This window comes from Lonchura striata, chromosome Z (genome assembly GCF_046129695.1).
Source record: "Lonchura striata isolate bLonStr1 chromosome Z, bLonStr1.mat, whole genome shotgun sequence".
NCBI lineage: Eukaryota > Metazoa > Chordata > Aves > Passeriformes > Estrildidae > Lonchura > Lonchura striata.
Window position 1 is genome coordinate 38,418,301 of NC_134642.1, and position 21,776 is coordinate 38,440,076.

Below are 21,776 nucleotides of genomic sequence, written 5' to 3' on the forward strand. Positions count from 1 at the left end.
ATGACCTTAACGAAAGAGAGCTTCCACGGGGCTCTCCTGCCCAGCTCTGGAGTGGGCAAGGCTGACATGGATGGCGCCAGAGAGAAGGAGGAAGCTCTGAGGCAGTCAGTGATGAAGACTGGAGCAGCGGTGCCAAGGAGGCGAGCGGTGGGAAGGCTGGTCATGCACAGCATGGCCATGTTCGGCCGGGAGTTCTGCTATGCCGTGGAGGCCGCCTTTGTCACGCCGGTGCTGCTCAGTGTAGGGCTGCCCAAGAACCTCTACAGCCTCGTGTGGCTCATCAGCCCTATCCTGGGCTTCTTGCTGCAGCCCGTGGTAGGTTCGGCCAGTGATCACTGCACCTGTAGCTGGGGCAGGAGGCGACCTTACATTCTGGGTCTGGGCATCATAATGCTGTTAGGCATGGCTTTGTACCTCAATGGGGACGTGATGATCTCAGGTGAGTGAGGGGCATGCGCTATGCTGACAGACAAAACTCATCCTAGCCTTTTGAATCAGAAAACGGAGAGGGGTTCCCCTTTTCCTTCTTAAAATGCGCTGTTAAAATTTGGTATCATGTGACTTGGGAGCACTGAAGAAGTTGGGGCGCACTGTAGTCTTTATGTACATTCAAGCCTAACACTGCATGTTATGTACCCTGTACATAGTGTTCTCTAGTCTGTGCATGTGATTGCATTGTATGTTTCTTCAGTTGCCTGATAAGCTCCTACAGGTAAAGATTTGCTTAGTCCATAGAAGTTTTTATGAGCTAAGATCTGCCTTGTTAGCTTAAATGATAGTATTGTTTTTGTGATGTAATACATATCCAAACTGAATCCCCATTCATCCCTATTTTAGATGGATGAGTATTCAAAATACTTGCCTTCAATTCTTGCAGCACTGCCTTGACTCTTGTGTTGTGCTGATAAAAAACAAGAATCCTTAACTGCTTGGAAACCCTGTTGCTGCTGAAATATGCAAAATAAAATAGGAGTGACATCCATATAATTGCATTTTAGCTTGGGATGTAGCTTCTTGGAGTCTTGATAAAAAGTTGTTGCTGATTAGGCAGATGGGAGACGTGTGTTGATTTATTCTCTCTTCCTCAATATTATTGATGTTGAACATAATTTATTTCATTAACCCAGAGGGAGATGTTGCAGTCAACTCTTGATTATCTAAAATAATATATTGGTTGGACAAAGAGAATAAACTGAAAGTATTACAAAATTCATGTGTTAGGCTACCAGAGCGTGCCTTGAAGGGGTAAAGAAATAGATTAAGAGTAGTGATGCTCTTGATCATGGAGATTGAAGCATGCTGAGCATGTGCTGACTTAAGGCTGTAAGTCATCCTAGCCTAGCTCAGCATTACACAGACTCAGCTCTCCTACTTTTCTGATGAGATTCTTGTGTCACTGGACTCTCTTGTGTAACCAGTCATTGTTTAGATTTTGAGGTATCCGGAAAGACTAAATGTGGTTTTGCAGAACATGGTACTGTTGCTGTCAGAATGAGGGTGTTTTTCTTTTTTTAGCTTTCATCGATGAGAGAGACAAGCAGCGGACATGGGCAATAGTCATTACCATGCTGGGAGTAGTACTTTTTGATTTTGCAGCTGATTTTATTGATGGTCCCATCAAAGCATATTTATTTGATGTCTGCTCTCATCAGGATAAAGAGAAGGGTCTGCATTACCACGCCCTCTTTACAGGTACACTGATCCCTTCTTTTCCTCCCTGCCTCTCAAAGGAGGGGAAGGTAATTGCATGGATTTTATCCTCGCTGTGTTTCCAATCTTGAATGAACTGATCATCTGATCCTGCACTTCAGTCACGAGACTTTTGTTGCTGGGTTTTCACTACTCCAGAGAACAGCAGCTTGTGATTGCTGCTACAAGAATTCTGAAGAAGGCTTGCAGGCACAAATAATTACAGCAACACCAGCATGATTTAAGCGTAGTTAGTTATTTTAAAATGTGTTTGTTTAGTTTGTTTTAGGTTTTTTCAAGTCTTTGCTGAGGCAAAAATTAATGGATGTAGCTTGTTTCATTGCTATTGCACATAAAAATAACATTTTTGTCTTGTCATGTGACATAGAACAAGAGCTGCACAAACCAATGAAATTGATTACCATTCTTCAGCAGTGCTCCAGTATGTGCTGTATAGAAACAGGAGTTTTGTGTAAAATTCAGAAATTCACAACTCCCACAAAATAAGTTCAAGTGGTTCAGTTCAAGTTCCTGCAAATGAAGTTAACAGCTTCATTTGCCTTTGTACATTTTTGGAATGTTGTCAAGTTACAGAAGGACACAAAACTGTTGGAACATATTCAAAGGAGGGCCACATCAAAGTGGATAAGGGGACTGGAACACCTCTCCTATGAAGAGGGGCTGAGAAAGTTGGGGCTGTTCAGCCTGGTGAAGAGAAGGTTGTGTGGAGACCTCATAGATACTTTCCAGTATCTGAAGGGGGGCCTCAGGGAAGCTGGAGAGGGACTCTTCTTTAGGAAGATGGGGAGAAAGTTAGGCTGGATGTTAGGAAGAAATTCTTCCCTGTGAGGGTGGTGAGACACTGGAATAGATTGTGCAGGGATGTTATGGATGACCAACCCTGTCAGTGTTCCAGGCCAGGTTGGAGAAGGCGTTGAGCAGCCTGGTCTAGCTGGAGGTGCCCCTGCCAGTGGCAGGGTGGGTGCATCTGGATTATCTCTAAAGTCTGTTCCAACCCCTCAACGTTGATTCTATGGAATCATCTGTATAATGTCAACCCTGTGTTGAGGAAATGCACAGGGAAGACACATAAGGCTGTGTACTGTGAAGTGACCCAGGAGGAACCTCCTGTCATGTCTGAGAGTAATCCCTGTGGAAGCACTAGACAAAAAGCAGACTACATGAGAAGTCATGCAATCTTTGTTACAGCAGATTTTTGTGGCTTCTGAGCCCCCAGCAGGAGCAGAGACACATAAACTCAGTAGCAGTTATTCTGCTCAAGGAGGGAGGTGTAGTAGCTACCAACAGCAGGCCAATTTTGGACACATGAAATGTCTATATCCAGGAACATAGTTAATAAGGGAAACTTAAAGCCACATGGGAAAAAAATATGTATTATCCATTAGAAACAGGTAAAACAGTAAAGAATTACTTGTTTGGAAAGACAGAGGAGTGAGTCTCTATGTATATTCAGCACAACTCTGGTCACAATTTTTTTGGATCATTCTAAAAAGTCTCCAAGTTTGAAGCTACAGATTTAGCTGATTCAGTGTACTGAGCTGCAAAAGGGGATGTGGGACAAATAATATGAAATAAGACTGGGGCAGAATATGTTAATTGGTCCAGCATTCTGTACTCTCCACAGCAAGCTTATCTTAACCCTTCCTAACTGAGAGTTCCCCTCATCTGGTATTCAAATCCTCCCCTGATTTGTGTTCTACAGCCTCCCAAGGAAGTCTTCTCCAGCAATTCACTGGTCTTGGTGTTTGTTTTCCCTAAACTGTAATATTAATATCTATTCCCTACTGTTTACATTTATCATACCTCTATTTATTGCTATTAGACACAGACAGCAATCATCCCATTTCTTGACCTAACTCTGTTTTAGATAGTTTCTTTTTCCTATTTTAGTTTCTTCTTTCCTTTTATAGTTAATATTTCTAAGATTTTACTCTCCAGTTTGCCTTCAGTTTTGGGTTTGAGCATGAGACTTGATAGCTTTGAAGTTATGAAACCCATGGCCACTTATTCAAGTGCAAAACAGTGTGCACACATCTAACAACGCAACAGTCAGGCTGCATTCTAATATCATAATGCTTATTTTTCCAAACAGCATGCAAAGACATCCTCTAATGTCAAACATTATGTCTGCAAACATACACTGAAAATAGCATCGTGAAAATAACATTTTTTCTTTAAAAGTTATTAATAGCACAGTTGTTTTTTACGAGAACAAGCAAGGATATAATCCCCTGTGAAATGCCATAGGACACAATGAAGGAGGGCCACAATCAGATCTAGGAGGGCAAAGAAGGTACAGAAATCCCAGAATGAAATCAAAATCCCATGTTTTTTGGGGAAGCAAGTGCAGGTGCTGTTATTTTTTGTTAGATGCAGGGCTTTGATGAAGACTGTTATCAGTTCTCCTAAGCAGAAGTGTAGAAATGCTTCCAAGTTCTTGGAAAGTGCCTATCCTGTGGAACTCCCAACCATCCAGAGCCACCTGGTTAACAAGATGTCAGGACTCTACAAAGGTGCCACCCCTACTAGAGCTTTGTACTGAATGTAGAGGGCACATTCCTGTGCATCTCTCTGTACACTTATAACAAAGAGAAGAAATTGTATAAAGCCCAAACTGACTGAAAATTGAGTTTATTAACGCTAAGGAATAAAGTAGCATTCTCATTTTACACTTTAGTCTACCTCTTCTGAGAAAATTACTGAATGAGACAACATGCTTATATTTGTTCCTTTCTGTTTTCTTTTCCAAGTGGTGTTGTACTGGGATTTGTATAAGTACAAAACAATGCCATTTGGTTTATTTCCTTTTTTTTTTCTTTTAATTTCACATGGAAGCAGTATTTCTGTTTGGACTAAGCTAAATATAATACATTTTACAAATTCTAAACTATAGAAACTCTCAATATAATTTTTAAAATGTTTGTTCTGTGAAAATAAAAAAAGAAAGCCACATAAGTTTTGTACGATTTAATTTAGTATCACTTGTATTATTTACCATTTCAAAGAAAATACCCTTTTAAAGAGTCAAAATATGAGATGGAGCCTATTTTCCAGTGTGTTCAGGCAATTTGTGGAGAGCTCTACCTGGCAGATCTGAGGAGATTTTTCAAGAGATGTTTTAGTAACTGCTCATGTATGTGATTAGCTCAGTATTCCTATTACTTGTGATAAATATCTGAAGAGTGATTATTCCACCATTTCTAGAGGGCATCACATATTGAAGGTATTATGTTCTCTTTGTTTATTTTGTCAATGCCAGTAGACATTTTTTTTCCTTTCTTTTCCCCCACCATTGTAGGTTTGGGAGGAGCCCTGGGTTACCTTACAGGTGCTATGGATTGGGGTCAAACTATACTAGGATATACCTTGGCATCAGAATTCCAGGTGATTTTCTTCTTCGCAGCCTTGGTTTTCATAATCTGCCTTACCATACATCTGTGCAGTATTCCTGAAGTCCCACTCAGATATGAAAATGAAGAGGCAAAGTTCTTGTTGGAAGTGACTGAACCCCATAAATACAGCTCCATAGAGGAGGAAATTAAGAATGGTCACTTAAAATCAACATGTACTGAAATAAAGGCTGCAGCCAAGCCAGGGAAATGCACGGTTGCGTCACGCACAGAGGTGAGTGCAGAAGTGATTTTGTAGATCATAACTTTGCACCCTTCGACCCCTTAATTAGCTATTGCTGATTGTTTGCAATGGAGTCCTTTCACATGCACAGAAAAGAACCCTCTACCAGGATACAGGGACAGGAGAAAGCCTGCTTGCCTTTCTTCTTTCCTTTTATTTTTCCTTTAGAAAATATGGCCAGCAAGAGGCATGAGACCAGCTAATTCTGATTCTTTGAACCATTGGCAGGAATGAGGGAGAGCCTGGCTGGGTTTGCTGCTCAATGTCAGTGTCTCGATGTCCTCCTCATGTGAATTTTGTGAATAGGATCTACTTTGTCCTTTAATCTTGATATCATTAGCATAACATTGTGGACAAAAACTACAGACCATTAATCTTTGATATAGATCCCTAATTCTCACCAAAGTTCACACAATTTTGTACATAATACATGTGAAATGTGTGACATGGGTTTTCTGCTGCTCAACATTTCATTGATCGCTAATATGTGTAAAATTGCTACCTCTACAACAGTTCTACCTTGCTACCAGAATTTGAGTTTTATTTTGAGTGATATTGTAGCTGTGCCTTTGGCAAAATTTAGAGTTGAGAGAAAACAGTGAGTACTTTTAAATCCTCACTGTTATTTTGTTTCTGATGCATTTTTATGAGAGATTTCTTCAACCTAAGGCACCAGAAAAATTTCTGAAGCACCCACTTCTAGCATGGTGATGAGAACAGTTGATATTTTTTACGGTTTGGTTGATGACTTTTTGCGCTAGAAATCCTTATGGTACCCTAGGTAAGCAAAGTATAACACATTAGTAGTGACACAATTGCTTCTCATTTTAATTCCACTTTTGATTTCTTGGCATTATGCATATCAATTCCTGATACACTGATACAAAGATTTGATAAATCAGGTAAAATGTACAAACCTTGTTATGTAAGTACTAAGCTCTGCTAAGCAAACAATTATAAGTAGCAAAGCAATGCTCTTGTTTAATCTGTAAGTAAAAGGGATTTATTCTATTTTACTATTTGTAATTTGTTTTATAATAACACTTGGTATTTCTAACTGGAAGTAAACTACTATTACACCAGATGCAAGATGTATGAAATGAGCATTGCTGGATGAGAATGCCAGGCAAACATGGAGTGGGGCAGACAGCAAGGCAACAGTTCTGGGGAGATTCTAACAAAAGCACTGTGATGCTGTCTGAGCTTCCCCACAGCAGGCCAGCTTGCGCAGCCAGCATCCTTCACCAGCACTGTTCACTCTCAGCATCCTCCAAGTTGTTAGAGATGCTGAGCCTCATGATCCAACATCAACTGGTTGGATCATGTAGGCTTTAAATAAAGAGAAGGCAAATGAAGATGAGAGAGTGATGCAGTGAAAGGGGGGGGAGCAATGTAAAGTTTGGGGTAGCTTCTGCCTTGGGAAGAAATAATTCCATTGAGTCAGTAACATGAGAAATGTAGAGTTCCATGTCTAACACCGGAGGTGAAGCTGTGCTGGTGAGCCTGTGCCATTGCCTTCCTCTCTGCCTAGGCTGCACAGCCTGTTAAAGTCCCCCAGTGCTTTGATCAGTCTCATGTTTCTTTGATGTGCACTTCTTTGTGTGCATGAATTCTAGACACTCACTGCTTTACTGATCTCTCTCCTGTGGCACATGTTTGCTGAGTTCATTCATTACCATAATCACTTCCCTGAAGAATTGGTTTGGCTTCCTGTTTTTCTGTCTCTTTTTTTTAATTGCAGGCATCATGGCTACATTTCTTCTAAATTAAGTCCTGTGTTCTCACATGCTCATAGCTAAGATGGTTATTAATGAGATTTGACCTGTTACCGTATGAACAGACACCCAAAGCAATTACCCTTGTATTCTTTTGAATGGTGCCAAATTACTCAGGGTCCACTGCCATAAAACCCAAGTCATATTGCTTTCTCTGTATTCTTATAATCTTATGCCCTGAGTTGTAGTGATTTTGTAGAGATTATTTGGTATTCTGATCTTTTGAAGGATAAGGCGCTTAAACAGACCCAAACTTCAGCACATTATTTAAATTAGCATGCAGTTTGTGTGCTGGTATGTTTTGAATGTGTGCATTAAACATTTTTGGTTTCTATTTCCACTCTCTTGAATATCTAAATAGAAAAAAAACATTTCTATCTAGCTGTCAAATTATTGTTTGTAATCACTGCAGTGTCCTTTGTAATTCCATGACTTTATATTAAAACTTTGATTGGAAACACTATTTTAAAAAGCAGGGTGGAAGAATACAAACTAAATAAAGCCAAGTCAAACTATAATAATTATCCTTGAAATAATACTAATGAGTCAATCTGGAATTCTTTTGTTTCCTTTTTATAATTGTAGAATAATATAAAGCTTACCCTGTTTAAAAAAAGACAGTGATGCCAAGAGAAATTCCAAGGGATTTAGACAATATACAGTCCAAGGTGGAAGTCAGCGACTTGAATTTGGCATTCCTATGAGGATTAGAAACCTCACACTGAAGCAAAGTATTTTCCAACAACTTTATGGTGATTATTCATAGAGTAGCTTGCAGCATAGCCTAGTTCAAAGGAAAGTAGAATTGTGAAAAGTAAGTACAAGACTGAAGGAAGAAAGGGAAAAATGACATCTTACAGCAAATTGAAGACAAGATCCAGTCCAGAAATTTTGAGTAATTAGCATAACTTTTGCAGTTCTTCCACATTTCATAACATACATCTTTCCTAGCCATCTTTCCCAATACTGTTGTCTCCAAATATCATGAGAGAATATTGGAAGTTTTCTATCATGCACAGTTAAAATAGTAGCAGTGAACTATGCAGGAGCTTTAATACAGGAAGAATTATGTGTCAAAATACGTGATATCAAGCACACCTACAGTAGTTAAAAAAAGAAAAGTAATAAAAAAGATCTGATGAACATGACTGGAAAAGAAACCGAGAATTTTGGGGCACAGGACTGGGTCAGGGAGGGAGATAACCTGGGGTATTAAAGGTAGTGAGAAAATTTAATTTTCCTCATCAGTGAGATTTGATAACCAGCACCAATTAAGTTTTGATTATGAAATTAGTTGGTATGAAGTGTTCAGATGCTGGAGCTCACATTCTCTGTGTGCTACCATGGGGAACCACAGCTTCTCCCTGCTTCAAGAACAGTGCATAGTGGAAAGCTCATTATATGCTGAAGAGGTAGAAGTTTCACCAGAAAAAGAAGTTTCCTTGGGAATTTAGCACATAGAATGGAAAGGGAATAAAGTCTCAGAAATCTGCAACACATTTAATTTTCAGGAAGTATTTTGAGCATAACTTTTTTCTGCGGCAGCTTTAAATTTTCAGTATAAAGCTGATAGTCTCTACTAAAAAAATAATTTTGTTTCTTATTGTTTCTGTTGTTGGTTCATTGGGTTTTTTTTTAGCTCTCTGAGTCTGCTCTGGTAGAAAGTTTCCCTGTGATCCTACATGTAAATAACTGTCCTACTGATAATAATAGCAAAAAAAAAAAAAAAAAAAAAAAGTTACATTACTGCTGGTATACTCCATGTCTTCTATTGTTTCTGTAAATTTTATAAATTGAAGAAAACTCAGTACCCAAGCAACCCTTCCTAGCAAAAAATAAAATACTTTGGAAGATTAGCAAAGAAAAGATACTACTAAGGGCTTCTTCTTTTGCTGTCAGCTATTTCATTATCCTTCAGGACCATAATACTGTATTATTCTTGAATATTTGCTTTTAGGGAAAAAGGCAGATGACCCTTAAATCCCTCTTGAAGACACTTTTAAGCATGCCATCCCACTATCGCTGTCTGTGTGTGAGCCACCTCTTTGGATGGATGGCTTTTCTGTCCAACATGCTTTTCTTCACAGATTTCATGGGACAGGTAAAACATCAAATATTCTCATTACTCCTTCCTTGTAGCATCTCCTTCTCCATCAAAAAGAAATGAAATGGTGTTACTATCCTGAGAAAATTACACTGGTGTCAGAGCCATTTATATCAGGGTGGCTCAACAACTGTTTTGTAAACCAGCTAATTAAGGTCAGGCCCTTGTTCCAAGCCTGTCTGGGGAAATCACTGGAGAAAACTTTTAGTATTTGTAAGGCTGTTAGTGTCTAAATGTTCCAAGTGAAGCTCTCAGAGCTGGTCCAAACACATCCATTTCCTGCTTTGGCTTCAGAGCTGCTCCCAGATGGGTAGCTTTTCTAGCTGGGGCAGTGTTTGGATGCAGCTGGCCTTGCCCTGGTGTGTGTGCAGCATCCACACAAAGCCCCTCCCCTGCACTGCAGCCTCCCTGGCCTCAGGCCATGCAGCTCTTCGCACACAGGGAGCTACTTGGTAGGAAAAAGTTTTATCTTCCAACATTTATCTGTCCTGAATCCCTTTTCTCAGAAACTGTTTGCCTTCACTACCAGTGGTGCCTTTTCAATGCCATTCCCAGGGACTGTATATCCTTGACAGTTATTCTTACCTATATGGATGTCTCTGGCTTCTTCCTCCCAGAGTACGAATATGGTCCTGGCACAAATCTCTCACTGCCACTCCCTGCTGTATTGTGGTTTCCACACAGTATTCCCATTTCCTTGCCTTTTTTGTCTTTGTAGGCAAGACAAGAGGCAGGGTTGTTTTTTTTTTCCCTGCAGTGTAGATGAACAACTGAAAGAAAAATGTTTTCCTTGTCTAGAAAAGTAACTGAATAAGACAATAACTGTGTGGAAAAATGAGTGTGTTGATGAAAACCTGAAAGAGAAAACAGAAAAAAAAGTAGATAATTGGGGCAAGAAAGGCTAAGGCAAGAAGGCAGAAGTGGAGAGAGAAAGTTAGTTGGAAGTGAGACACCCAAAAGATGGAAGAGCAAATGAGTCAATGTAAAGTAGACGGCCCAGGAAAAGGCAGAGGGCAAAAAATTAGGAGGAACCTGGGATACGATAGTCCAGGAGATGTGAGTGTGAAACCTGGAGAATTACAAATGGGTGGTTAGGACACTGCTCAACAGATTTTTTGGATGCTCCCTACCAGGGATGGGGCCCATAAGATGAAGGAATTCCCTGCATGGAGCTATCCCTGCCTTCTGTGAGTTTTGTGGTCTCTTTCAGGTTGTGTACCATGGGAATCCCTACGCACCTCACAACTCCACACTTTACCTTACCTACAAAGCAGGGGTAGAGATGGGATGCTGGGGACTGTGCATCAATGCGATTTCTTCATCAGTCTATTCTTGTAAGTATCCATGAATAAACTCCAACACTGTGTTTGCTGTTTACCATTGTTCAAAAACCATAAAGAGATGTCAAATTACCTGGATTTTTTTATACATTAAAGCTTTAAGGAATGTTACATTCTCAGCATTGTCAGAAACTCATAACGTAGCACAAATGGTTCCTGACCACATGATGAGGGGTAACTTTGGCAGTAGGACATTGTTCTGCACATGAACTGACCTTCAACACTGAAAATCATTCTGAAATTAAATGCCACACCAAATTCTTATGTGCTCTTTCCCCTAGCAATGCTGTCTGTAGCTGTAGGCTCTTGAAGGTAACCTCTCCCCATTTGCATTCCCCAGAAGCTTGAATCTTGCTCTCCAAAATTATGTGTAAACATGCTAGCTCCTCAGGTAGATTTCACCATAACTCATCCCAAGGATTAAAAAACTCATGATCCAAAAACTCAAATAAGTGGCATTTTGGGGGTTGATTTGAGCACCTAAAAGAGGCTTGAGGGAAATGTTTTCACCTTTGGAGCTTAACTGCAGGCATTTCTGTGTGGTCTTTCTGTGGATGAGTATCTATTAAGCACAAGTATCTCTGGGTGCAGCTGCAGTGTGAGCTGTAGGTTGAGCTCGGAGTGGTGTGGGCAAGTCTTCTTTGGCAAGTTTATACCTACAATAATTTGAGGTAATTTCCAAAATTGTTAAGATTATCTCCTTCATTGCATCTTACAAAATATTATTTTTTTCCTTAAAAGGAATAAAAAATTCCTGATAAAATGTGACCTATTTTTTTAATCTTATCAACATTTTTACTTTCTTTTCACAGACTTGCAGAAAGTCCTTCTGCCATACATAGGATTAAAGGGACTTTATTTCATTGGATACCTACTTTTTGGACTGGGTACTGGATTAATTGGCTTGTTTCCCAATGTCTATTCCACTCTGGCTCTTTGTTCACTCTTTGGAGTCATGTCCAGCACACTGTACACAGTGCCATTCCACCTCATTGCAGAGTACCACAGAGAAGAAGAGGTGAGTACAATGTCTCAAGAAGCATTAGGTTTATATCTGTCTGTGTCTGTTCAACCTGTTTTGGGGGTAAACTGGATAGAAATGGTGAGCAGCTTTTAATTTTAATTTTGAACTATTAATAATTACACATATGAATGGGAAGTTTCTGACAGAGGAAGCTAAAATTCTGGCTACAAACTCTCCAAACAGGCCTTCAGTGAAACAAATAATTATTTATTATCACATCTGAAGCCAATCACAGTACCTGTTCAGGCAGTAAGCAGGTAACTGGGTTCCACTTCTGCTGTCTTCAAGTCCTACCTTCCTTATAGCCTTCCTTCCAGCCATGCTAGCAGAGGACTTGACTTCTGAATACCTGAGGTTAATAACAAGCCTGTAAAGGCTGTCAGAATTTTTAGTTAACTGCAAAGTGTTACACAAGCTCTTAGCTAATAAACAAGTGCCATTCAAGTAGAAACAGCTTTATATAGTTCAGTATTAAATCATATGCCACATTCTCATTATCTTTCTAAATGTCTGCAGTTGGGTTTTTCCCCTCCACAGCCTTAAATCCTGTTTCCAAGGAAAATCTGGAAAAACTTGCACACTATGTATCATGTTACTGGGCACAGCAGGATCTTCATGTATTGTAAAGTGTTGAGTTCTTTAATGGAAAAATCCTCTCAAGTCTCCTAAGTTAAACAGCTGGAAACAAGAAAGATTAAGGAGAGTTGGAAGAAATTAGGAAATAATTTAGGTAAATATCTTGGGACATGTGAGGAAATAAATAAAGGCAATGTTGAACCATTGGAAAACCAAATAAAACATAGTTGAAAGCAGCACAGCTCTAGATCAAGTGCTAGACAACATGTCCTACTTTTTTGTACAGTAGGACAAAACAGCTGCCTTCACCAGCACCCTCTGAATGATGAACACAACAAAGCTCTTCTAATTATTCTACTGAGTGCTAGGAGGATGTCTTAAAGTGATTAAGTATTTCATATATATGATTCCTACTTTCTCAGTCAATTTCTTTGCTCCTTCCAGCAGAGAATGATCATGATGTGTTATAAACACAAAACAAAAGACTGAGAATGAGCCCAGGTTATGGTGTAATCTCAATTCTTACCTCAGGTCAGCCAACTCAGAGAGGAGGAGTAAATGCAAAATTTGTATCTGTTTCAAGACAGAAGTGAAATAAAATAAGCTAAAGTGTACATGAACTTTACACTTAATAGGCCAATATATTAATGTGTTATTTATAAGACTACCAGTTGTTTCTTGTTTGGTGTATGGTATTTGCTATGACAGATGTAAAATGACATATAATTCTATGTTAGATTTTATATTAATGGGTTGAGGTTTAGCTCAAATCTTCTATAATATACAAGACAGGGGAAAAAAAGCAAACATCAAGCATTTATTTACAGATTCATATATTTGTGGTCAGAACTACTGCCACATAGGAACATTGGGAACAGCCCAGCAAAATAAATACAATTCATTTTTCAAAGTGTCTAAAACTGGGACTTTATCATTTCAGAACAAGAAGCAGATATTTTCCCCCCACTATGCACGCTACCAGAATAATGTGCTGTGTTTTATAATGCTGCCATTTCAGCTCCTGTTCTGTGCTGCTGTTCCCTAGGATCCAAATTCGATTTTTTTTCTACTGGATTAGGAAGAGACTGTTTGTCTCCAGCACTTGTGAGCTTTGTGTAAGCAAGGTAATAGGGTTTGCAAAAAAAAAAAAAACAACAACATCTTAATGGCTAAGAGAATTTGTATACCAGAACATTGTGGTGCTGCTGGCCTGCAGTGTGGGAACTTCTTGTCATTGGAATAAAACCTCCTCAAGTTAACAGCCTATGCAGGAAGAAAATAAATATGTCGATTATCACATAATTTCCCGATAAAGCAGAGTAATTTCTTTCTGGGGAAGGAATTCCCAGAGATCATGTAGATCCTTCTCAGGGAGGGCAACCTGGAGCAGGCTGCCGGTTTGATTTATTCCAAGAGTGGAGACCCCACAACCCCTCTAGTTAACCTGTTCCAATGATCCACCAGCCTCACAGGGTGCTAATATGCAAGACACTTGTACATAATAAATGAAAGCTTTTGCTCTGCTATATATATCATAGCAGATACACAGATTAGTGATTAAGAGTGGGGCATACGAGTACTGCTGTAAAACCTCTGGATGTGGTTTCTCACAACATCCTTCCTTCTAAAGTGAAAAGATGGGTTTGATGACTGGACTGTTGGATAAAAAAATGGTTGGATGGTCACATCCAGAGGGTCATGGTCATTTACTCAGAATCCAAATGGATGTCAGTGACAAGTGGTGCCCTCAAGGATTTGCACTGGGACCAGTGTGATTCAATATCTTCTTTAATGCCATAGATTAAAGGATTGAGTGCACCTTTAGCAAGTTTGCAGATTACAGCAAGCTGAGGTGAGAGAACATACCTGAAGGATAGGATGTCATCCAGAGGGTCCTAGACAAGCTCATGTGGAACATCGCGTGGCCCACGGGAACATCATGAAGTTTAACAAGGCCAAGTGCTGGTGCTGCACCCGGGCTGGGACAACCCCTGGCACCAGCGCAGGCTGGGCATGAGCAGACCCAGAGCAGCCCTGCCCAGAAGGGCTTGGGGGTGCTGTGGGTGAGAGGCTGCACATGGCCCGGCCATGGCACTCACAGCCCAGAGAGCCAAACGTGTCCTGGGCTGCATCCAGAGCCCCGTGGGCAGCAGGGGAGGGAGGGGATTCTGCCCCTCTGCTCTGTTCTGCTGAGACCCACCTGGAGCACTGCATCCAGCCCTGGGCTCCCAGCACGGGAGGGACAGGGACCCAATGGAGTCAGCCCAGAGGAGGGACACAAAGATGGTCACAGAGATGAAGAACCTCTTCTCTGATGAATGGCTGAGAGAATTGAGATTTTTCAGTCTGGAGAAGACTTCAGATTGACATAATTGTGGCATAATTTGAAGGAAGCTTGCAAGAAAGATAGAGATTTTCACAGGGGCACATGGTGATAAGACAAGCAGGAATGGTTTCAAATTTAGAGAGAGTAAATGTAGGTTAGATATCAGGAAAAAATTTTTTAATGTGTGAGTGGTGAGACACTGGATCAGGTTGTCCAGAGAAGTTTTGGATACTCCATCCCTAGAGGTGTTTAAGGCCAGGTTGGACGTACCTTTGAGCGCCCTGGAAAGTGTCCCTGCTCACAAGAAGAGCATAGGAACAAGATGATTTTTTAAGTTCCTTCCAATACAAACCATTCTGTGATTCTATGATGATTCTTCGATAATATGATAGTAAGGCTCCTTCAGCCATGAGTCAGAGCCAAGTTATTTATGACAGGATGACCTGTACTGTTAAATGTTTGATAGAGATCACGTTGACCTGAACTCTAAAATAATATATAGGTTTTCCAGTCAATTTTCAATTACTTCCTTAAGGGAAAGGATAGAGGGAAAAACTGCAGATGAGAAAAAATTTGGTGGAAGCTTGAAAAACCTCACTGTTACTGTAAAATCTCTATGGTAACATCTGTGGTATCAGGAGCAGCAAGCTATTGATGTGTCCCGCTGCCCCTGGAGCTGTAACAGTGTCTCAGCCAAGAGCTGCAGGTTGCTGACACTGCCTTTTTCTGGGGTTTGTTCTGTGCTTCTTTGCAGAGCCTGAAGCTGCAGGAAGGGGAGCAAGCAGGGGAGCAGGGGCGAGGGAAGGGCATCGACTGTGCTGCCCTGACCTGCATGGTCCAGCTGGCCCAGATCATTCTCGGCGTGGGCCTGGGGCTCCTGGTTAGTGTTGCTGGCAGCGCTGTCACAGTGATTTCAGCATCCACGGTGGCACTGGTCGGCTGCTGCTTCGTGGCTTTCTGCATTCGGTACGTGGACTAGGACTGCAAGAAGCAGACGGAAGGGATCTCCCCAGGGGAGCATTTTCTTTCTGGGTCAGTAGCACTGGTGCTGTTGCTGTGCTGACGCTGCTGGCATGTTGTCCTCTCTTACCTCCTTGGATCGGTTGCAATTCCAGAGCTTTATGAAATGGAGACTTGATAAAACTGGTTGCCTTATGCCTCAGACACACACACACACACACACACCCCCACCAAACACACACCCACACACACCCACACACACACACACACACACTCTCTGTCTTTCTCCCTCCACAGTGTGTTCACATGCTGTGACATGTGATGGTGTGTGTGGCCATGGTATTTTTATGCTCTACACTGGGCGTCATTATGAAACTCCTCATTACCAATTTGTGAAAGTTAGTGAATGAAGAATGTGATAAATTGAAGTAACATAAAAGGACAGAATTAGGAAGAATGTTTTTATTTATCTTGTTCTTCAAGTGTCCTAAGTTGGGGGGTGTTCCCTCCAGTAGTCAAAAGCTGCAGGAGATTCAAACACGTGTCAGAGGCCATGCAGGGTGCAGTTCCGTTATGATTAAAATGGGATCAGTTAATTACCAGCTACTGTCAAAAGCAGATTTGAGTGTGAAAAATTACTCAAATATAAAAAAGATTTAAGCCTATTGTATAAAAGCATTACTGTAAAGTAATTATTTTGTACTGGATCCTGCTGGTTCTATATGAATGAAGTGAAAGTACTGGCTGAGCTTGTCAGGAAAATCTGTTTAAAGCTGCTTTGCAAATCCATGTATAGGTACCTACCTAAAAATCTATCTATGGGAAACAGCTGCCATTTCTTCCTCCTTTAAAAATGGCCTCTCAGTTCTGATGCTGTAATTGAAAAAATAAACTTGGCCAATGTAAGAATTTGGTGGCTGGTTGACCACATAAATCTTGACATTGGATATGACAGCATTTACCTTAAAGTAGCATCTCTCTTTTCTCTGTTTTCCTTTATGCTTTGACTGAAATGGCATTTGCTCTCTAAAGAATACTGTAGATAAATTCAGTTCTGCAAAGCACTGTCAGGAATTATTGTACAGTACATACATAATCCCACTTATTTGTATTTAATTGCATAAGAAGCTTCCTTCTTATTTTTATAATATTGACAGGGTTTTGAAAACCTGTTTATGAAAGCAATATATTGTATTTATGCTGTGCTTCTTCTGTCCTGAAAACTGTCATATCCATCCAGTATGTTATATGTTAAGCCACCTGAAGCCATCTGCTAATGTTATTAATGAATATTGAGAGACTATGGGCAAGTATGGTGTTTATGGTTGTTTTCATTCTTAATGTTGCACATGTATCATTAGCACTGTTCAGAGAAATCCAGTGTTGAGCTTATCAGCTCTTAGAAGCTCTGCAATACACAAACTGAGAACACCAAACATAAACGGTTACATTTGAGCATCAAGTGCCTTTGCAGAGATGCATCAGCTTCATCCTTTTTCTGTGTTTTAAAGAGTAGAGTGAGTCACATTGTCTCAGGATAACCAATTTCCCCTTATGTAAATTCTTATTAATTTTAACAAGCCTGTGGGATAGCTTTTCTTGATGATCATCTCCACTGTAGGTCCCAAAAGGGGCTCAGTGCATGGCAAACGTCACCACAGCATCTGCATCCTGCCTTTTGAAGAAGCCATGTTTTATAGTTTATTTTGCTTTGTGGCACTTCATTTCACACCCATTTCACACCAGAGAAAACCTGTGAAAACAGAGCCCCTGCACTGTGTTTGAAACAGTTTGCAGGTGCTGAGACAGCTGGAGCATGAGGGCCTCAACAGGCACAAACAGGAAGAAGCCAGAAAATGAAGGATTCTTGTCTTTAGCTTTATGCCATCATTAACTCACTAACTTCCATTAACTCTGTATCTCCTGGGAGGATGAATTTTCAAGGGAGGAGCAAAGCATCTATGGAGCCATAAAAACAGATAAAGGAGGAATTGATCTGGTTTCATAGGACTGCACCATGTAAACTTGTGCACCAGGAGCCGAGGTCATAAAGCTCTGATTCCACTGTGAGATTGTGAAAGAAATTCTGCAATATTTTCTTTGAGGTTTAACACCATTAGGACATTAACATTTAAATGGTCAATGTTATCCCTGCTCTGTTACACAAAGAGGATGCTGGCCCACGAAGGGACCATTAGATCTGTGGCAATGTAAGAAGGGTTCTGAACCTGCAGAGAGAAGTGAGAAGAGCCTATCATGTATATCACTGCTATTATTTACAGATTTATTCAGAGAAAATTGTTTCAGAAACCTCGTATTATCATTTATAACAACTGCATGATGTTTCCATTTAAAACCCATTGTCAGCTACAGAAGACAGAAACATTAAAGTCATCTTTTCTCTGGAAATCTCCATCAAAACATCCTGTATTGCTCCCAGGACTGCAAAACAGTATCTTTATGAGTCTTTGGTAGAATGAGCAAACTGACATAAAGGTATATACAATTTGGAAAACAGTGTCTAAACCAAAAAAAAAAAAAAAAAAAAAAAAAAGAAAAAAAAAGATGGTGCTCATGATGAAGTTGAAAATGTATCTCAAGTGTTATTGAAAACAATATAAAATGTTACTAACTTATAAAAGGGGATAAAATAAGTATTTCTTTTAGCAATATAAATGTTACTAATGTATGTTACTAATATATATTACAAATACGTGAAAGGGGATAAAATATTTATTTCAGAAAAAGAAATGCTAAAATGTTAAAAATGTTGAAGGTATTGAAGGATTGTACTGTAATGCTATTAATTTAAGAAGTTCCACCTCTTCTGTGCTTTTACACTAGTTCTGGACTTGAGCCATCAATATGATTATTGACTGTACTTAATATCAGCTTTATAGCAGTGAGTATAAAGTTACAAGTACCCTGTGCCTGATCTTTCTCATCTGGATTTATTTCCATATACATAAAATAAAATAAAGATCCTCTATGTATCATGTTTATGCAAATGATACACTTAGATGAACCACATAGAATCACAGGATGGGTCAGGTTGGAAAGGAACACAGTGGGTCATCTGGTCCAACATCCCTGCTCAAGTAGAGCCATCCCAGAGCACAAGGCACAGGATTGTGTCCAGAGGGTTCTTGAGTGTCTCCAGTGAAGGAGACTCCACACCCCCTCAGTCACCTCTCTCAGGGATGAAGAAGTCCAGCTCTCTCAGCCTTTCCTCATGAAAGGGATGCTCCAGCCCTTTAATCATTCTTGTATCCCTCCTCTGAGCCCTCTCAAAGATGAGATGTCCTGTGATAACAAATCCTCCCTCCCACCCTCACAAAAATAGTCATGGCTAAACAAAACGAGGCAGGAGACCAAGTCTGTCACCTTATCTTCATGGCACTTCCCTTTTTCTTTCTATTACAAACATCTGCCACTTACTCCCCTTTAACAAGCAGGCATGCGACACAAGCAAATCCTTAAAGGAACTTCTGGTCTCTTGTTTAGAGGACTTGAAGTCTTAGTAATGTCACAAGTATTCTGATTTTTTTTCCCCCATGTTCATAGTGCTCTCATTAAGTTTCTTTGACTTGCTTGAAAACAACTCAGGTGGCTTGTGGCAGATAAACCTTTTTTCTAGAAAGTCTTCACCCAGTCAGGATGAATCATAAATGTCTTTGCCTTGGGAGACTCACAGCTTTCACACTGGTGCCTGTGAATCACTACCAGTCCCTGCAGCATGTCAAAAGATGGTGAAAGTGAATGTGGCAATGGTGACATTTGGTATTTTTGAACTGTAGAAGGATTGGGTGGAAGTATCTGCTGTAAAATGTCTGTAAATTATTTTTGGCATGACAAAGCTATAAAAAACGAGCTATAAAACAAAAATTTCCCCTCTAAGTTTCCATCATTCATTTCCATTCTCTATCTGCTCCATCTTGTTTATTTAAGAGGCTAATGTTCAGGGTCTCTTGTTCAAGACTGAACTGTGAAAAATGATGAGTAATTTTTATGGGCCTGACATGACGCATCCACAAATGCTGAGGAAGCTGGCAGACATCATAGCCAGGAGGCTCATGATTGTCTTTGAAAGGTCATGGAGATCAGGAGAGGTGCCTGAGGGCTGGAAGAAAGAAAATGTCACCCACTCTTCATAACAGGCAAGAAGGAGAACACAGGAGACTGGATCCAGTCAGTCTCACCTCAATCCTTGGAAGGGGCAGAGGCCTCCTCAGGGTGCTCACTGATGACACAAAGCTGAGGAGCGGCCGATGCCACAGGGAGTTCTGCAGCCCTTCAGAGGGCCCTGGACAGGCTGGAGAGGTGGGCAGGGAAGAATTGTCTGAAGTTCCACAGAGGCAAGCGCAGTGTCCTGCGCCGGGGGAGGAGCAGCCCCTGGCACCAGTACAGCTGGAAAGCAGAAGGACAAGGACATGGGTGTCCTGGTGGACAACAAGCTGTCCATGGGCCAGCAGTGCCCTTGCGGCCAGGAGGGCAATGGTGTCCTGGATGCATCAGGAAGAGCATTGGCAGCAGGTCAAGGGAGGAGATCCTGCTCCTCTGCTCAGCCCAGGCCTCGTCTGGAGTGCTGTGCCCAGTTCTGGGCTCCTCGGTAAAAAAAACATGGAGCTCCCGGAGTGGGTCCAGCAGGGAGCTACAAAGGTGATCAAGAGACTGGAACTTCTCTCTTATGAAGAAAGGCTGAGCACGATGGACGTGTTCAGCCCCTAAAAGAGATGATAGAGAGGGGACCTCCTCAATGTCCATGTCTGCAGGGAGGGGTCAGAGGACAGACCAGGCTCTGCTCAGTGGTGCTGAGCAATAGGACAAGAGACAAAGGGCAGGAACTGATGCATGGGAAGTTCCACCTGAACATGAAAAATTTGAGAGTGATGAATCACTGGAACAGATTTCTGAGAGAGGCTTTGGCATCTCCCTCACAGGAGTTATTCAAGAACCTTTTGGATACAATCCTGTGCCTTGTGTTCTAGGATAACCATGCTTGAGCAGGAAGGCTGGAACAAATTAACACTGTGGTCCCTTCTGACCCGTCTCTCATACCCCTCCACTGGTTCCTTACTGCAGGGCTACTGCCCTAGCATTCTCCGTTTTTGTGCATGCTTACACAGCCAAGGAAAGCTGCTCGTTGCCAGCTGTAGCACGGTTGCCTAATGCATTGCAGACCCTGCCTGCCCTATGGACATGCGGTGGTGGGAGCCCCCCATGGACACATTTAGCATCAAATGCGTGGCAGAATCTGGCCTTGGAAACCTTCAGTGCTGAAGTTAAGAGTCAATCCTGCAATGCAGGATTGCCATTCCCTGCTTGTTTGGCAGACGAGTTTTTGTTGCATTGGCTCACAGCAGCTACCATGCATCAGGAGGCAGGGGGACATTGGTGGCAGTACAGAGGGAGGCAGCATCAGAGTCTTGGACACCTCTGCTTTCAAGGGCCCTCTGCCCATTAGATGCTGAGAAGGAAATGTGACAAACAGCAGATTTGTGGAGTCTAAGCAGTGACAAGAGAGAAAGGATACATTTCTGACAGAGATGCCTTTTGCTGAAATCTGGGAGCTTTACACTGGGGTTGCACAGCTGGCAGATCACTATATAAGTGCAAATGTATCTCAGATGATTAGGGTTTTTTTCAACATTCAGATCTGATTAAAAAAAAATTAGCATGCAATGCAGTTTGCAAATTGTTCAGTTTCCACAGATTTTGAGGGCGGAGGCACTTTTTTCTTTAATAACTGTCTCAATTTCAACAAAACACCCAATCCTAATAAGCAGACCTTTAAGAAATATGTCCCAAATATTGTTAGATTGTTAGATTGTCATAACATTGGAAAACATGGCAATAAAGCAGCTTTTGAAACTATGATTCTCTCTGAGAAAAAGATGGCACCTTATCAAAGGGTGGTGTTCTTTTCTGGACAGCAATTTTCCATTTTGAAATATTTTCCTTGGAATTACTTTATATCAAGTGTGCTCAAAATTCAATATTTTAGTTTACATCTCTGAAAATGAGATCTGAAATTTAAATGAGATTCTTATTTTCCTTATTATGATCAACTGTATAAGCAGAGCAGTTACTTACTACTGCTGTAGGATCTCTTTTACCTTCAGTTCAGGACCTCATGGTTTGCTCTCTATACCTCTATATCCACCACTAGATTGGCCTATAAACAAGTGACTGGATTTCAGCAGGAAGTGACTTTTGATGGGCAAGAGGAAGACTGTATTTCCTCTAAGCACCCTCCAGCATTTCAGCAGAAATTAAAAGCAATTAAAACATTAAAAAAAAATCATTTAATACGTGATTTGAAATACAT

The 21,776-nt window shown here is 40.8% G+C and overlaps 1 protein-coding gene and 1 long non-coding RNA gene across 3 annotated transcripts in view; one reads left to right on the forward strand and one right to left on the reverse strand.

The window, feature by feature from the left end:
- On the forward strand, window positions 1–15,568 carry SLC45A2 (solute carrier family 45 member 2). 2 transcript variants are annotated; one of them, XM_077790343.1, is made up of 8 exons: window positions 1–439; window positions 1,516–1,692; window positions 5,009–5,300; window positions 8,512–8,530; window positions 9,076–9,219; window positions 10,433–10,556; window positions 11,375–11,608; window positions 15,262–15,568. In XM_077790343.1, exons 1-8 carry the CDS (start codon window positions 1–3, stop codon window positions 15,465–15,467), a joined length of 1,635 nt encoding a protein of 544 aa, XP_077646469.1. In that variant the 3' UTR covers window positions 15,468–15,568. The 2 variants fall into 2 exon arrangements, with proteins under 2 accessions (XP_077646469.1, XP_021410247.1); XM_021554572.2 differs by lacking the exon at window positions 8,512–8,530 and having other exon boundaries at window positions 5,009–5,334; window positions 11,375–11,580; window positions 15,243–15,568.
- The window catches only part of LOC110484143 (uncharacterized), a 16,883-nt gene continuing 8,468 nt past the window's right edge, over window positions 13,362–21,776 (reverse strand). Inside the window, exon 3 of the long non-coding RNA XR_002467704.2 lies at window positions 13,362–13,425. This is a non-coding gene — a long non-coding RNA (uncharacterized LOC110484143). The remainder of the gene's footprint in view (window positions 13,426–21,776) is intronic.

Coding starts and splice junctions, on each gene's coding strand:
- SLC45A2 (XM_021554572.2), top strand. CDS start 1: ATGACCTTAACGAAAGAGAGCTTCCACGGGGCTCTCCTGCCCAGCTCT. Junction 440..1,515: donor TGGGGACGTGATGATCTCAG/GTGAGTGAGGGG, acceptor TTCTTTTTTTAG/CTTTCATCGATGAGAGAGAC. Junction 10,557..11,374: donor TTCTTCATCAGTCTATTCTT/GTAAGTATCCAT, acceptor TTCTTTTCACAG/ACTTGCAGAAAGTCCTTCTG.